The sequence below is a fragment of the Capsaspora owczarzaki genome, assembly GCF_000151315.2.
Source record: "Capsaspora owczarzaki ATCC 30864 unplaced genomic scaffold supercont2.13, whole genome shotgun sequence".
Taxonomy (NCBI): Eukaryota; class Filasterea; order Ministeriida; family Capsasporidae; genus Capsaspora; species Capsaspora owczarzaki.
Genome location: NW_011887304.1, coordinates 295373 through 312157, shown reverse-complemented (window position 1 = coordinate 312157; position 16785 = coordinate 295373). Strand labels below are relative to the sequence as shown.

General features: G+C 54.4%; 3 protein-coding genes across 3 annotated transcripts; 2 read left to right on the top strand and 1 right to left on the bottom strand.

Moving 5' to 3' along the window:
- Positions 1 to 272: 272 nt before the first annotated feature.
- On the top strand, positions 273 to 9826 carry CAOG_07029 (DNA polymerase epsilon catalytic subunit; the record flags this gene model as incomplete). The annotated part of the gene is made up of 10 exons (XM_004343703.2): positions 273 to 507; positions 671 to 717; positions 959 to 1018; positions 1117 to 1212; positions 1329 to 1486; positions 1620 to 1738; positions 1866 to 2170; positions 2295 to 2549; positions 2680 to 5628; positions 5768 to 9826. 10 exons carry the CDS (start codon positions 273 to 275, stop codon positions 9824 to 9826), a joined length of 8283 nt encoding a protein of 2760 aa, XP_004343753.2.
- Positions 9827 to 9999: 173 nt separating this feature from the next.
- Positions 10000 to 10938, top strand: CAOG_07028 (hypothetical protein). Its single transcript, XM_004343702.2, has 4 exons — positions 10000 to 10091; positions 10211 to 10394; positions 10555 to 10633; positions 10714 to 10938. Exons 1-4 carry the CDS (start codon positions 10026 to 10028, stop codon positions 10841 to 10843), a joined length of 459 nt encoding a protein of 152 aa, XP_004343752.2. The 5' UTR covers positions 10000 to 10025; the 3' UTR covers positions 10844 to 10938.
- A 25-nt stretch (positions 10939 to 10963) lies between these two features.
- Positions 10964 to 16728, bottom strand: CAOG_07027 (hypothetical protein). Its single transcript, XM_004343701.2, has 26 exons — positions 16384 to 16728; positions 16224 to 16264; positions 16047 to 16135; positions 15834 to 15896; positions 15607 to 15745; positions 15333 to 15498; positions 15078 to 15252; positions 14934 to 14998; positions 14738 to 14842; positions 14591 to 14661; positions 14317 to 14506; positions 14210 to 14231; positions 14075 to 14139; positions 13842 to 14003; positions 13665 to 13742; positions 13361 to 13551; positions 13190 to 13296; positions 13037 to 13107; positions 12829 to 12967; positions 12592 to 12740; positions 12466 to 12498; positions 12279 to 12386; positions 11988 to 12199; positions 11789 to 11903; positions 11367 to 11693; positions 10964 to 11281 (listed from the first exon to the last, which is right to left on the bottom strand). Exons 1-26 carry the CDS (start codon positions 16660 to 16662, stop codon positions 11081 to 11083), a joined length of 3363 nt encoding a protein of 1120 aa, XP_004343751.2. The 5' UTR covers positions 16663 to 16728; the 3' UTR covers positions 10964 to 11080.
- Positions 16729 to 16785: the final 57 nt, after the last annotated feature.

Below are 16785 nucleotides of genomic sequence, written 5' to 3'. Positions count from 1 at the left end.
TTTTTTCTTGTTTTTTTGTCTTTTTGTCTTTTTTGGTTTTGTTGTGATTTTCGTCTCAATATCAAACAAGAAAAGAGCAAAAGCAGAGCAGCTCAGCAAAGTTAGTTTCGAGTGTTTGTGCAGTTTTGGTCTCAACCAGCACTGTTCGACCACTCTTTGTTGGAAGTCCACATCAAGCAACACTCTTGACCTTAAAGCTACTTCTCGATCAGTCAATGCAATCATGATCTGAGATTTGACAGGTCCCAAATCAGTCTTCATCTTTGTGCAAAATGGCGTTTGGAGACGGAAAGAGCCGAGGCGGTGGCGGCGCAGGGCGAGGAGGACCTGCCCGCCGAGGCCAGTACAGACCCAAAGGCAGCATGAGCGGCAGCTTTGCTGGCGGTCGCGGTGGTGCTGGCGACGATGCAGTGATCAGCGCGGAGGACAAGCAGCTCGCAGACGCGGCGGCGCGGCTCCAGTTTGACGACGCGATGGACGTCAAGTTTGGCTACGATCGCTACACTGGTTCCTCCGAGCGACTTGGCTGGCTGATCAACATGCATCCGGTGAGCGAGCTGGAGGAGGAATCGGGGTGGGAGAGAGAAGAGAAGCGGGGGGGGGGGAAAGCAGAGACAAGGGCGATCGTCTGACTTCATGCTGTTTGTGCTGGTGGCTTGTGTCCTCGCAGACCGTCGTGAAACGTACAGTGCCGTCGACTACTACTTTGTTCAAGAGGTCAGTCAATGGAGCAGAGGAGAGGGAGAGAAGCAACACCAAAGTTTTGTTTGTCTTTGTTGGATGTTTTTTCCCGCCAAATTCCACGTTTTCCCGCCAAATCTGGATCGCATGGATTGGAGCCCCCTCCACTCTTGCGCCCTCCGTGCACGGCCATCCGCTCGCGATCATGGATGGTGTATGCAAGTGCTAACCTATTTCGATCTGGGTGACTTGCCCGATCATCGTTGCTTTGGCACAGGACGGCGGGCGGTTCAAAGCCACAGTGCAGTTTCAGCCATACTTTTTCATTGCCGTCAAGGTAAGGCCACACTTGTTTTGACAGCAATGCCATCTCGGTATGCATGCAACAATCTCGGCACTTCACTCACCCTCGTTTCATGGTTGGCGACGGAACAGGAGGGGCGCGAAACCGAAATGGAGCAGTACTTGAAGCGCAAGTACGAGGACTCCGTTTCCTCGGTGCAGATTCTTGCCAAAGAAGATTTAGACTTGGTACGTATGGGGAGGAATGTAGTCAGCAGCATTGATTGTTGCTTTTTTGAAACGGCTGGAAATGACCGCAGCGCATTTGCTTCACTTTTAACTTTGACCTGTCCTTTTCCCCACAGAAAAACCATCTCGTCGGTATCAAGCAGCTGTACATCAAGCTGACATTCAACAATGTACAACAGCTCCTCAAAGTGCGCAAGCCACTGATGGCTGCTGCCAAAAAGTCAGCCCAACGCGAAGCCAGCGCCGCAAAGTACAGCGAGGCCGCATTCATCAGGTAACGACTCAACTCGGCGCAAAAACACAACGAATGGAGATCACGAGACCCAGCTGCAACACGAAGAGTTGCTCGACACAGCGTTTGATTCTGACAAGCACCATTTTTTGTTTGTTTGAACTCGTCGTCGCAGCGCCATCAAGGGAGAATCCGCCGACACCAGCCGCGGCGCCCCTCAAGACATGCTAGAGCTCGTGACCGATATTCGTGAATACGACGTGCCCTATCACATTCGAGTTGCTATTGATAAAGGTACTGCAAGATGGAGCGCTTTGAGTTTTTGTTTTTCCCCGGTTTTTTTTTATTGGGTTGTTTTGGTTCGCTCGTAGCATCTCACTGATCGCACTCACGCCGTCCTATTACTCTCATCTTTGACCAGGCATCACCGTGGGACACTGGTACAACGTGAACGTCGTCAATAACGTGACGCAAATCGTCTTGTTCCCGGAGCGCGTGGAGCGCCCAGACCCGATCGTTCTCGCGTTCGACATCGAGACGACCAAGCAGCAGCTCAAGTTTCCAGATTCCAAGTCCGACCACATCATGATGATTTCGTACATGATTGATCGTCAGGGCTACTTGATTATCAACCGCGAGATTGTTTCGGACGACATTGAGGATTTCGAGTACACGCCAAAGCCCGAATTCCCCGGCCCGTTTATCTGCATCAACGTTCCAGATGAGGTCAGTGCTTGGACTCGTGTGATGCCTGTTTTGATGCACGTCACACTGTGCTCTTGTACGCTTCGTCGTCTCACTTTTTCGACTTTTCTTGCAACTCCTCCCCCCCCCCAAAAAAAAAAAACAGAAAGCACTGATTCGACGATGGTTTGACCACATTCTCGAAGTGCGTCCGCACATTTACGTGACGTTCAACGGTGACTTTTTCGATTGGCCCTTCATCGAGGCACGCGCGGCAGCGAACGACTTGAGCATGCTGCAAGAAATTGGCTTTGCACCCGACTCGAACGAGGAGTACAAGTCTCGTCCCGGAATCCACATGGATGCCTTCCGCTGGGTCAAGCGTGATAGTTACCTGCCACAAGGCAGTCAGGGCCTCAAAGTGAGACGCAGTTCTTGATCTGTGTTGTTGGTGTGGTTGTTGCGGTTGTTGTTGCCTGTGTTTTCCTCTCGCACCACGCACTCATTCTTCCTCCACTGCCTTCCTTCTCTCGTTCTAATTCATGTAATAGGCCGTCACGAAAGCCAAGCTAGGCTACAACCCACTCGAACTCGACCCCGAGGAGATGGTGCCGATGGCGAGCGAGCAGCCCCAGACTCTGGCCAACTATTCCGTCTCGGATGCCGTCGCGACGTACTACCTGTACATGACCTATGTGCACCCTTTCATCTTTTCCATGTGCAACATCATTCCGATGGAGCCCGACGAGGTCTTGCGGAAAGGCTCTGGCACCCTCTGCGAAACGCTGCTCATGGTCCAGTCCTTTGAGGCCAACATTATCATGCCCAACAAGCAAGAGACCGACCCGGAGAAAATGTTCAACGGGCATCTGCTGGACAGCGAGACGTACGTCGGTGGCCATGTCGAGGCCCTCGAGTCTGGCGTCTTTCGCAGCGACCTGGATTCAAAGTTCAAGCTCGAACCGAAGGCCTTCGAAACGCTCATTCGTGATACTCGACGCGCGTTGGAGCACACCCTGCGCGCCGAGGCCGGCGTAGACCCTGCGACCGTCACCAACATGGACGAAATGGTCGAAGCGGTGCACTCGCGCCTGCGCGCGCTTCGCGACACACCCAATCGGCTCGAACGACCGCTCATCTACCACTTGGACGTCGGTGCAATGTACCCCAACATTATTCTGACAAATCGCCTGCAGCCTTCGTCGCTTGTCGACGAGGAGACGTGCGCGGCTTGCGATTTTAACCGACCCGAGTCCAACTGCCAACGGCGCATGAAGTGGCTGTGGCGCGGCGAGTACCTGCCCGCGACGCGCTCCGAGTACGAAATGATCAAGCTGCAACTCGAGGCCGAGCGTGTTCCAGGCCTGCAGCCCGGAGATCCGACACGCAGCTACCACGAGTTGCCTTCCGAGGAGCAGGTCAGTCTGCTCAAGGATCGCTTGAAAAAGTACATCAAGAACGCGTACAAGAAGAACAAGATCACCAAGATTGAAGAGCGCGAGTCCACCGTCTGCATGAGGGAGAATCCCTTCTACGTCAACACCGTGCTGGCCTTCCGCGACCGTCGCTACCAGTACAAGCGCGAGCTGAAGACCTGGCAGGGCAACTACGCCAAGGCCGTCGAGCAACGCAACGCCACGGAAATCGAGCGTGCCACCAACCGCAAAGTCCTGTACGAGTCGCTGCAGCTGGCGCACAAGTGCATTCTCAACTCGTTCTACGGCTACGTCATGCGTCGCGGCGCCCGCTGGTTTTCAATGGAGATGGCCGGCATCGTGTGCCACACCGGTGCCCACATCATCACCAAGGCGCGCGAGATTGTCGAGCAGATTGGCCGACCACTCGAGCTCGACACGGACGGTATCTGGTGCATCCTGCCAGGCACCTTCCCGGAAAATGTCGAGTTCAAGACCACCGATCCGAAGCGCTCCAAGGTTGTCATCAGCTATCCCGGCGCCATGCTCAACTTGATGGTCTCGGATGAGTTTACCAACGACCAGTACCAGACGCTTGATCCGGCCACTGGCAACTACTCGACGCGCACGGAAAACTCAATCTTTTTCGAGGTCGACGGCCCGTACCGAGCAATGATCTTGCCTTCGTCCAAGGAGGAGGATGTCTTGCTCAAGAAGCGCTACGCCGTCTTCAACATGAATGGCACCCTCGCTGAACTCAAGGGCTTTGAGATTAAGCGCCGCGGCGAACTCCAGCTGATCAAAATCTTCCAATCGGAAGTGTTTGACACCTTCCTGAAGGGAGGATCCCTGGAGGAGTGCTACCGTGCTGTCGGCGATGTTGCCAACCACTGGTTGGACGTGCTCTTTACGCGTGCAGTGGACATGAACGACGAGGACTTGCTCGACTTGATTTCTGAAAATCGCTCCATGTCGCGCATGCTCGAAGAGTATGGCGCTCAAAAGTCCACCTCGATTACCACAGCGAAGCGTTTGGCCGAGTTTCTGGGCGACGACATGGTCAAGGACAAGGGCCTGGCCTGCCGCTTCATTGTGTCCAAGAAACCCGTGGGCGCACCCGTCACGGAGCGCGCCGTTCCGCTCGCCATCTTCCAAGAGCAACGTCCAGGCGTGCAGCGCCACTTTTTGCGCCGCTGGCTCAAGGATCCCGGTCTCACCGACATGGACCTGCGCAGCGTTCTCGACTGGGAGTACTACATTGAGCGGCTTGGCTCTGCCGTGCAAAAGATTGTCACCATTCCGGCAGCCATGCAGGGCGTCGAAAATCCCGTCCCGCGCATCCCGCATCCCGACTGGCTGCACAAGCGCATCTCGGCGCGGAACGACGTGTTCAAGCAAAAGAAAATCTCAGACATGTTCGCCCGCGGTCCAAAGAAGCCGCTGGCCGACGCTGCCGAGCCGATGAATGTCGAGTCGGAGCACTCCGGCGATCGTGACGGCGACGACGCAGAGCTGGATGGAGAGCAGGAAACTGTCAAGGGATCCAAATCGCTCGAGGACGAGAATCGACGATTGCGTGCAGCCACCGTCGACATTGAGGACACGCTCTCTGGTCGAGCTCGCGAGGCTCCCATGAAGCGCCCAATGGTCACAAAGCACGCCAAGCGACGAGCGGACGGCGCTGTCCAATCCAAGCTTGACACGATGGTTGTGGCCTACTCGAGCAACGGAGGATTTGGTCACGCTCGGCACGGCGCCTCCCAGCATTCGCAGCAACCAAAGCAACAATCAAGTGCTGACAACCAAGCCGCATCTGCAGCGGCCGCAGAAGATACGCGCGATTGGCGGCAAATCCTTGGCGCGGCGCCCGATCCAAGCGAGGATTACCAAGCGTGGATCAAGTACCAAAAGCGCAAGTGGCGACTCCAACGCGACGAGCGCAAGCGCTACAAAGCGGACATTGAGAACACGCTCAAAAGCATGCCCTCCAACCTGCCCGTTCCGCGTGGTCCGACCACTGGCATTGCGGCCATGCTGCGGACCCAAGCGCGGTTCCTTTTGCAAAGTCCCTGGCATCTGGTGACGGTATGGCCTCTTTTTGTTGTGGCATTTTGTGCTGTCGATTCGCTTTGGTTTTGTCTCAATTTTTCCTTGATTTTTTGTTGTTGATGTTGTTGTTGTTGTTGTTGTTGTGTGTCTGTCGGCGATTGCTCTACCAATGCAGATCGAGCCAACTGAACTGCCAGGACGCTTCAAAGCTTGGGCGCTTGTTGCAGGGTCGATGCACGCGCTGCACCTCGACATTCCGCGCACATTCTACGTCAACATGATTGTCCCAAACCCCGACAACCGATACCCGCGTGTGACGCGCATTCTGCCTCGCATGCAAAAGTGCCACACCCTCTACGAGGTGTCGATGCCCGAGGTCGACTTTCGCGAGCGCCAGCAGGAGATTTTAAACCGATTCACCGACCCCAACATTGCCGGCATGTACGAGCTCAAGCTTCCCCTGCTCACCCGTGCGCTGATCCAGCTGGGATGTGTGTGCTCTGTGCAGCGCGACGTGAGCCGCTACCTGACAACAGCACCCGACTCGTTTTCGCTCGACCAGCTGACGTACCGCACGACTGGCGAGTGCGGCTATCTTCAGCCCGGCAGCTTCCGCCGCATTTTCCTGTCGTACACTCAGTGCGATACCCGTGGGATGATTGGCTTGTTTATTGACGGCGCACCCAGCGGATCCACCGCCGCTGGTCAAGGCGTGGCGACGGGCGGACGCGCGTACGTGCTTGTCATTGATCCGTATCGCAACACCCACGACATGCCCAATGTCCAGCGCATCTACCAAAACTACTGGACCAGCGTGCGAAAAGCCCAGCTGGAAGAACGCCGCTCGAAGCGCGCAGCCTCGTTTGAGGAGGAGACGAGCATGGACGAGGCCGAGGACGAGGCCGAAGTTGCGGCCATCTTGCCCAGCAAGGACGTGGAGTTTGAAGTCCGACAAGTCATCTCGACGACTCAGGCCCACCGTGCCTTGCAGCGCATCCTTGCCACCTACTTGGACGACCGCCCTGGTCCCTCAATTGTGTTTGCTTCGTCTGTCGTGCCGCCCGCGGCGTTGGCTGCTGATGGCGTTCCCGCGCTCCGCAATCTGCCCGTGGTCACTTGTCCACAGCATCCGCAAGACAACGTCTACCCGTCCCTGGGCTGGCACCGCGATGTTGTCCGTCGACTCATGCAAGAATTCCTCTCGATTGACCGCACCGTCGAGTTCCAGTTGAACTTTGCCCGCTACGCCCACATTCCCTTGGGCAATCTTCCAGCAGACTCTGGGCTGGTTGCAGCGGACTTGTTTTACGCGCGTCACCTGAGAAACAACGCCTCTCTGCTGTGGATGCATGCCGAGGGCGAGCTGCCCGATTTTGGTGGTCGCGAGGAGGATGACTCGCGTTTGCTGACTGGCGAGGTTCAGATTGTGCCCCCAGCAGCACGTTCTGCGCACCACGGAGGGGGAGCAGGAGGCGCTGGCGGCTCTGGCAACGCTGGCATCACTGGCGCCGCCCTTTCTGCGACGGCGAACGACGCTGAAGCTGCTGCACTGCTGGACGGGACGACGAATGCGTCGTCGTTCGATTCGTTCAACGCTGCACGCCAAAGTGGCACACTGCCGTCGTCGTCCGCCCCAGTGGTCGAGCTCAACGTGCCAGGAGCTTATCCGCACGTGTGCGTGGAGCTGTCCCTCGCCCGCCTCGCCGTCAACACTGTCCTGCAGTCTGCGCACGTGAACGACATTGATGGCGGTGCTGGCGTGGTGGCTGGCTTTGACATGGCGCCTGCTCGCACCATGGAAGAGCAGGTCGCTGGCATGAACGTCGCGGCAAACATGCTTTCGGCCACATTTGACGAGTCGGCCCTGTGCGGCCATGCCTTCCGTGTGCTCAAATCGCTAGTGCACACCTGGCTGCGAGAGGTCACGCACCACCGCAACTTTTACGCCGACGCCCTGCTTGTGCACTTTTACCGTTGGCTCAAATCGCCAGAGTCCAGCCTGTACGATCCCGGCTTGTGCAAGATGATTTCCAACATGATGCGCAAACTGTTTTTGCAGCTGTTGGCCGAGTTCCGTCGCCTTGGCGCTACCATTGTGTATGCCAGCTTCAACCGCATTGTGCTGAGCACGAAAAAGCACACCTTGCCCGACGCTGTTGCCTACGTGGACTACGTCGTGAAAAACGTGCGCAACAAAACCCTGTTTGGTGGCATCGAAATCACCGCGACCAACTGGTGGGATGGCTTGCTGTGGATGGACCAGGCCAACTATGGCGGCGTTCAGCTCGGCGACGCATTCAACCAGCTGCTGGCGCAGTCTCATGGCGGCTCGGGCCTGAGTGTGGACGGCGGGCGCTTGTCCATGCCGGCAACGCCTTCCAAGGCGCCAGCCACGCCTCGTCGCTCTCAGCAAGCGGAAAAGGGGGCGTCGGCATCCAAGCCAACGGGTGTTTCGCGCCGTTTGGCGGACGACGCAAGTTTTGCACAGGACGCCGAATCTGCCGCTGAACCTGCTGCCGCTGATGCCAAATTGGACGCGCGACAAGCAGCGCGCCAAGAGCGCGTCAGGCGTCGCGAGCAGCTCATGGAAGAGCGTCGTATCGCTGCCGAAGCGGCAAGGGCTGCTGCTGGACCCAGCAAACGCAAAAAGCGCGCAGTGTTCAGCGACGACGAAGACGACGATGCCGATGCCGATGCGGATCAAGGTCGCAAGCGTGTTCGTCCCGGATCTGACGACGAAGGTGACGAATTGGACAATGGCGACGAGGATGATGACGAAGGCGAGCTTATCGAGCAAGACGACGCCGACGACAATGATGACGATGCCGAGGATGATGATGCTGACGAAGAGCAAGAGGAAGACGACGACGACGATGGCGAGCAAGCTGAAGAAGCCGAGGATGCAAGCCCCGACGACGACGACGACGACGCCGAAAGCATGAATGTTGAACCCGACGAAGCCCAGCATCATCAGACAAAGCGCTCGCAGCGGTCTTCCCAGCATCACCGGCATCAGCGCAAGCCCAAAATTGTGTTTGACATGCACTGGAACTTGGCCGAGTACTTGCCCGTTGCGACGCAGCAGCCCTTCCACGTCATTGTGACTGAGTTTATGCACGCCGTGTACCAAAACCGCCTGGAGCTGCGCACTGCTCGCGGAAATGGTTTAACGCCGCTGAAGCGCAAAATGGCTGCATCTCGGGCGGCAGCAGCAAGCGCGGGGCTGAACGATGCCGATCCAAACTTTGATCCTCATGAAGCGTTTGCCGCATCTGGTCGCCCCGCATTTGGCCTCGATGCGTTCGAAGATACTCCCGCTGCGGACGACGACGAGGAGGAGGAAGATGAGGACGACCACGGCGAAGACGCTGGCGAAGAAGAAGAAGAAGACGATCATGCGGCATGGGTGCTGGAAGAGCATCGCCCGAAAGACCCCAACGACATGGACGATTCAGACAAGCCAGGCCGCCGAGGCCGACCTGCAAAGGGCAAGAAGGCTGCGTTGCAGATTGCCAAGTCGGAGGTCGCCTTTTCGCGCAAGTTGGTGCGCTCCCAAATCTCCCAGCGCCTGTTTTCGATTGTGCGCGAAATCCACAACGCCTTGACGGGCGACTCTTCGTCGAGCGAGGCTGGTGTCGACTTCCCCCAACTTCCCGGTTCGTACCTGCCCTTGCACAATCCAGCGCTCGAGTTTACAAAGTCGGTGTGCCACGTCCTGGCGCTCGACAAGGACTTGTTTGAAGAAGTGTCGCTCATGCGCAAGAGCCTGCTCCGGCTGATCAACGCACGCGAGTTCAGTCCCGAGAGCGTCTTCCGCAACCCGTGTCGCTCGTTCACCCTCTGCGAGGTCTTTTGCGAAGCGTGCAACTCTTGTCGCGACCTCGATCTGTGCCGAAACCCCGAGCTGCTCGCGGCCAACGGCGGCGCCTGGCACTGCGTCGACTGCAACGCCGAGTACAACCGCGACTCGATCGAGTCCCAGCTCACCAGCATTGTCCAGCGTTTCTCGGTCACGTTCCAGCTGCAGGATCTCATGTGCCTGACATGCGGCCAGGTCAAGGGCGACAACATGTCCAGCTTCTGCGGCTGCTCCGGGCAGTGGCGCAACACCCTCGCCACCGCGCCGCTCGTTTCCTCGATGCGCGTCTTCCTCAGCATTGCCCGCTACCACCAGTTCCCTCTGCTCGAGGAAGTTGTGTCTTGGATTCTGACTCGCAACCGCGTGCACATCTGAGCGCGGTGTCGTGGTAGTTGATGCTCGAGTTTTGTTTTCGTAGTTGTTTTTGTTTTCGTTTGTATTTTTTACACCCAATATGCACGTTTTGAATGCTTGCTGATCCACGCCGAATTGTTCACTCGATCTCGAATTCATGATGATCTCAATCCCTGTTCAGCAAGTCCAGTCTTCCTACTATTGCAATAGCTTGTTCCAAATGCTGCGATTCACTGCACCAAAGCTCGCATCGACGATTTCACTCGCGCTCCGCCGCGGCTATCCTGTAATGTCACATCTGAATAATCATGTTCCTTATTGTATGGGCGTGCGTGGCATTCAAAAACTCAACTGGAACGAGGCGAAATCGTTTGGTGAATCGTTTGGTGGATCGGTTTTTGACAGGCCGGCGCTCAGTTCATTGCGCAGGTGAACGCGGCCAAGAGCAAGGTCAAGGAAGTCACGATCGACCAGTTCAACGCCGACCAGAAGAAGGCCATTGCTGCAGGCGCAAAGCCCTCGCTGCTGATCGACGTGCGCGAGGACGCTGAATGGACTGCCTCGCGCATCCCCGGCGCCATCCACCTTGGTAAAGCCCACCAACAATGGAGTTGCATGGAGAAGCAACTCAACAAGGCTCGCTCATGTCAAGATGAGTGATTTTCTGGCATTGTTGAAATTTTAGTGGATCAGAGGAGGATGTAACTCTCACAAAACACTCACGCTACGCTGAATCCTGTTGGTTGTAGGCAAGGGCATTATTGAGCGTGACATCGAGGCGACTGTTCCGGATACCAAGGCCAACCTTGTTCTCTACTGCGGCGGCGGGTAAAGAAGCGGATGTTCATGTTTTTGGAGCGATTAGTTAAGTCTTAGATTTTTGGGATCTTTGTGTGTTCTCCTCGCAGTTTCCGCTCGGCGTTGGCTGCAAAGGCTCTTCAGGACATGGGTTACACCTCCGTCTCTTCCTTGATTGGTGGCATTGGCGAGTGGAGGTCCAAGGGTCTGCCTCTCGACAACAGCCCTGGGAACAAGTAAAGATCGCACCATTGCTGTTTTTTTTTTTTTTGCAGTCTGTGTTGCGAGTGTACGCCATGCATACGCGGTCCTGGTTTGAATAAAGCACGCAAAGAATACAGTGCAGCATCATGTTCTCGGTTTGGCAAAAGAGACGCAAATGTATTCCGTGCTGCTGCTCTTGGACAAATCGTTCACAAGGCGAAACAGCACAGTCACATGAAACACACCATTTCATCTGTTGTTTTCAAATCATCGCTACACGGCAGAAGAAGAGCGCGCAGGCGCAACACGCAGACGGGTGTTGGCTCGTGAAATTGCGAGCTCCAGCCGTTCAATGTTTCCAGAGTGAATTGTCGGATCTTCATTTGTCTTGGACTTGTGAATGAGTTCGAAGATGGCCTTGTACTCTTCCAGCGTAAATCCGGGACCTTCGGCCTCCACGTCGGCAAGAATATCCTATTGGAGTTGTGTTTCCTCGACAAGATGAGTTTGTTTCCAACTCAAACAGAAGCTGCATTGCCAGCATCTTCAAACACCGTACCTCGCGCTTGTGAACAAGCAGCTCAAAGTAAGCCCGAGCGCGATCGAGACCAACATCGCCCGTTTTCGTAATGTTGCTGAGGTTTTGTTCCAGAGCAAACACGCTGCGACACATCTTGTTCACGCCGTGCTTGTTGATACGCTTGATGGAGTGCAGATTGCGCATGAGGATGGACTTGCAGAGGTGTGGCACGCCGTCAAAGATGAAGCGAATCTTTGCAGGGGAGAGCGCAGCAGCCATTGTTTCCTCCAAAATGTTGAGCTCCTTGTTCAAGCCCGCCACCAACGGATCGGGCTCTGTTTCTTCGCGGTCGCAGTAGTAGTTGGACTACAAAAGGAAGTCATAGTGAGTCGAGCAAGAACGCAAAAACAAAAAAACAGAGCGAGAAGGGCGAGTGGCAAAGTTTAATGGCATCGACCGACCTTCTGCATCACGGGAAGAAGCGAGTAGAAGCAGCGCGAGCGCACTTCCAGTCGGAGCGTCATCAAGCACTGGCGTGACAAATCACGGAGTTGCTCCACCACAGGTGACACAGTCCTACGACAACAGAGACCGATGTCAGAAACAAAAACGCGCAGCGGGACGACATCGCAACAAGCAACAAAAGAAATCAGAACGCACGCAAGCAACGCTGGGGAAATGTTGTGATCTTCATCAGCTTGACGGAGAATGGGTTGATTTGCGGACGCAAGGCTCGAGGTATTGTCCAGCAGCGGGTCGGCCATGGCCGCGGCTGCGTTGACTTGAGGATCTTGCGACAATTCATTCCACAAATCATCCGGCATTTGCACCAATCGGCGCAACAGAAGGCGAACGTGACGAGCAAACCATTCCTGGAAAGCATATCACAAACGGTGAGAATTTGATTCCGCATCACGCAACACCAACCCAAATGACCATCAAAATCATTACCAGGCTGTGATGGAGATGCGCCAAAAAGCTAACGGCACTCAAGTCGTAAATGAGCGCTGTTTTGGCCACCGGCTTGTTTTCCAGACTAGCGGACTGCAAGGTGAACTCCTGGAACAACAACAACATCAAACCAATCCAATTGAGCAAACGATTGGGCAAGGCTAAGGGCGATCATAATAGGACAAACCTCTTCATAAAGCGCAGGGTCGCTATCGTCCATCTGTGCAAACGTGGATAAACAAATCGAGTTAGAAAACACAGCATGAGGTAATCAGAACCAAAAAATGTGCTGTGCTGCGTCATGTGCACGCACCAATGCACCCGTCGTGTCCGGTCGACCTTTCAACCTCTGCCAAGAGTTGTACTGCTGCATGACCGCAACCATCCGCTCATTGGTGGCCCAGACGCCGCTTAAGATGGGGATTTCAACCGATCCCGCGGGTTTGCGCCCAGAGATGGCGCCTGCTCAAAGAAAATCCACCAAGTGAGCACATGAAGAGCTGGCGCTGAAGCAGGACAACCAACAACGCAGACCAAAGCGAGTACGAACCTCGAGTCACATTTTGGCACAAGTCGAGATAGCGGTCAAGAATGGTCGTCACCATGGACATGAATTCATTGGCATACGCCGGCATTTCGAGCGGAAGGAAGCAGACTTGTCGGATGACGCGTTCGACGTTTGCGGCGCTCTGCAAACCACCGAAGAAATCGAAACGTTAGTCAAAAAGTCAACTGAAACCCAAAAATGGCAGTCTTACATGCAACAGAGGGAACTGCGTGTCTTTTGCCAAACTGAGGCCGTCACGAGGGACTTTGAATGCGTCGGAATCTGCGCAGCGCAAAGATCAGCGTGTCAGTTTCCGGTTTTCACAAACAAACAAATAACAATGATCAATCAAGTTTGCACTTACCTTCCATTGCCAGCTTGGCGCGGCGCGTAACCTCTTCCTTTTCCAGCCGCAAGAAGGTCTGATCGACGAAATCCGTCAGGAACTGGCGGAGCGTATCTTTCGTGACTCTGCAGGTTGTGCAACGTGAGATGTGAAAAAGTCGTTGTTTCACGGCAACCACCGATTACTCACGATGTCTCGGGCAACAAATCCGTCTCCGCATGGCGCGTCATGGTCATGACAGCAGCGAAAATGTGCACCACGTTGCGCGGATCTGGATGACAAAGCAGATGGGAGGCTGCAAAGCCGCTCTCGCCCACAGAGTACATGTCGCTGGCAATCGCGACTTGTGGCCCCGGTTGAGGGAGACCACTCAGTCCAGACTGAATGCACGCGAGAGAAAGAGAGCGAGAGCGAAAACGCGCAAGAACAAGAAAACAATGAGATGATCATCGAAATCACAACGTAAAGTCGTGCAACAAGTGGAAGGACGTACCAGCGTTCGCCGCTGTTCATCTTGCCGCGTGACTGTTTGCAAGGCCATTGCATGGTGCGAATTTGAAAAGCTGAACAGCTGCAGGTACCAGTTTCAAAGTGAAGTCAGCCTCGTGCGAAAAGTGCGCAATGTGTGGTCACACAGCGGTAAATAGCAGCAAAAAAACAATCGGCATACCTTCTTTTTGGAAGCCGCCTTGTGATGGAACAAACTGCTGGGATTGAGCAAAATGTCACCGTCGTTGATGTCCTCGGGCGTGTTGATCGATGACAAGAAGGTGCTTGCGGCGGAATGTGTGTCTTTCGGGACATTCAAGTAGTCACACAGCAGCAGTTGAACCTACCAAAAGTTGAGAAAGTGAGAGTGAGCAATGTGGCTGAAAATTAAAGAGAGAACAATCGCGAACAAACCTCGTGCTGGACGGCAGACCAGATGTCATTCTCAGAATACAATGCCACAGCGGCTAGTTGACTCTCTGCAAAACAAAACGTGGAGAATGAGTGAAAAGAAAGCGTAGGCTTCAAGTGTTTGGGAGAAATGCTTGCCCGCTGCGGGACCTCGCGTGCTCTGCCGCAAAACGAGAAAAACCAATCGTAAGTGCACGAAATTTCACCAATAAAGCAGACACACCAAGCTCTAATTCGGACGCTACCTTGACGGAAGTTTCGTGCTGACGAATTTTGTAGCGAAGAACTTGCAGCACAAAGACGTGACATTTCAAGACCTCGCACAGACGCGCAAAAACCACGTTGAGCAGCTCCACCAACAGCATGGGCTGGTGGACGTTTGATGACGCAATGTCCGCCGCTGTAGACGATGAGTTGAGGTTGTTGATCACAAATCTACAGCGAAAAACCGCAAAACCGGAGGGTTAGGAGTCAAATGTAGAGAGTCAAACACGTGAGCCGCAACAAGAAGAATCGTACGTGTTCTCAACAAAGACCACGGCATCTTGAACCAAGCGAGACAACTCTGACGACAGTCGTTGCTCCAATGCCTGCAGTACAATAATAAAATAGCAAATCAGTGCTGCTTCTCACAATGCTCAAGCTATACAAGGCCTGCATGCATACCTTGACTGTCGCAGGAAGCTGCTGCAACAGCGCAAGTGACTCTAGCAGCATGAAGACGTAGTGGGCAGGATCACGCTCGGGGTTCGGGGTCATGTCATCATCGATCTGTCACCGAAGGGAAAACGTGCACTCATGAGCTCAAACAAAATCAAACGTTTCGTCCACGACAAAGAAACAAAGAAAACGCAACGCATACAGCATGATCTCGCATTGGGCGATGCTTGGGATCGAATGGCTCGACGGCGGAAACGACAACAAATTCTGGCGAGTCAAACAGAACACAGGTCAATGTCATGCGATTTCTTCAAAATCATAATTTCTCAGATGTATAGCACCGTACCATCCTCGTCGTCGCTTTGCGGTTCGGGTTGCGTTGTCTTGGCCGGAGATAGAACGTCGGCGGCGGCAGCAGCTTGCTCTGCGCGGCGTTTTGCAGCAGCCGCGCTGGTCTCGAATGGGACATTCCGTTGATACACTTGCTTGTGCAGCTCCTCAAGAATGACATCAAACAACATCTGTAGCGCCGGGTTGGGGTTTAGTGTTTCTGGTTTTTCAATCAAAAGTAGAAGAACGCATGTTTTTGGTAGCAACCAACCTTCTTCTTCTCTCGGAGCTCTTGTTGCAAATCTCCCAGAGCACTGACGCCCGACAGGTCAATTTCGAGCGTGTTGATTGTTTCAACCACCAATCGAGTGGCGCGCAAATAGTGGTTGCTTCCGATCAGCACGTCGATCTGGTCTGGCACACGACGAACCGTCTCGCTGCGAAGGTACACACACACGCCCAGCCAAAACAGGAGATTCACATATTCGAGTGAGCGATGGAGCAAGTGGTTGGAACAAAAGTGAAAAACACCGAAAATGCCTTACACTTTGTCCAACAGGCGAATCATCTCCTTGTACTCGATGTGCTCAATCCAGAGCTGGTGCAGCTTGTCACGTTTGAACTGCAGCAACTGCTTGCATCGAGCAATGCCTGCTCGGAGCTTGACAATCCTCTGCTTTGAGTCTGGCGAGCGAAAAACAAAATCGGATTTCGATGATGAGATTCTTTTTTCGGTCACTCTCACTCCTTGCAGGAGTCAAGATAATCTTACCCGTGATGCGACCGACCACGTTTTGGAAGATGCGCATCGATTCATTGAGGTCATTGTAGTGGACTGTTCGAACAACAAAAAAAAAAAACATCAGAACCAAGCCGTTGCAAACGTGAGCCTTTGCTTCCACACGGCCATCATCCACTTTGCATTTGACGATAGTGGCATGCTCATCGAATCACGATGTTGCTCTGACAACACTGCCGCACTCACCGCTGATAATCTCGTCCATCTTGGCTTCGAGCCGATTGCACTCATTGACCAACGCCTCGCGTTTCTTGCTTCGCTCGTGCTCGTCCGAGCTGTTCAAACACATTCAAATTCACATCCAGCAAGTCAGCCTTTGATCATATTTTTGCGACATCTCAGCGCTTGTTGTAGAATTCAGACCTGAGACGTAAGATGCGAACGACGTGTCCGAGCGGCTCAAACTGCGCCAAGATTCACGCACAGCATTCACACAAGCACAGACAAGGTTAGTGTCAAGTCGTCTCAAACCATGCAAAAACGTCATGATCACAGTTCGAGAGTGTGCAATGCAGATCAGTACCGGATCGTAGTTGGTCGAGTTCATCATGCGCGCCCAGTCCTCGCCATAGACGTTCGCAACAAACTCGTGCTGTGAGAAGCCGCCGCCAGTGACGCCTGAGGTAGCAGCGGCGACGGCAGCGACGGCCGCGGCGGACTTGCTTGTGCTGCTGCTGCTCTTGTTACTGCTGCTGCTGCTAATGCCAGTGCTGCCAGTGCTGAGACCAGTGCCAGGACTGCTGGGAGTCGTCGAGCTACTGGCAGCAGCGTTCCATCGCGCATTCGACTTTTTGGACGCCATCGATGCGGGGGGGGGGGCAAGAGACTGCGATGAGGTCAACGAACGAGAAACAATGGAAAAAGCAATGGAAAAGTGACTGACTCAGACAGTCTGAGAAATGAAGCAACCTGCGCATCGATTTAT

What these genes read in the sequence shown, in the direction of transcription:
- CAOG_07028 (XM_004343702.2), top strand. Translation starts at nt 10,026, where the DNA reads ATGCTGCGATTCACTGCACCAAAGCTCGCATCGACGATTTCACTCGCG. An exon ending in CGCTCCGCCGCGGCTATCCT is followed by an intron (nt 10,092 to 10,210) that starts GTAATGTCACAT and finishes GGTTTTTGACAG; the next exon opens with GCCGGCGCTCAGTTCATTGC. An exon ending in CCCCGGCGCCATCCACCTTG is followed by an intron (nt 10,395 to 10,554) that starts GTAAAGCCCACC and finishes TGTTGGTTGTAG; the next exon opens with GCAAGGGCATTATTGAGCGT.
- CAOG_07027 (XM_004343701.2), bottom strand. Translation starts at nt 16,662, where the DNA reads ATGGCGTCCAAAAAGTCGAATGCGCGATGGAACGCTGCTGCCAGTAGC. An exon ending in GTGGTCTTTGTTGAGAACAC is followed by an intron (nt 14,507 to 14,590) that starts GTACGATTCTTC and finishes TTTTCGCTGTAG; the next exon opens with ATTTGTGATCAACAACCTCA. An exon ending in CACGCGAGGTCCCGCAGCGG is followed by an intron (nt 14,140 to 14,209) that starts GCAAGCATTTCT and finishes TTTGTTTTGCAG; the next exon opens with AGAGTCAACTAGCCGCTGTG.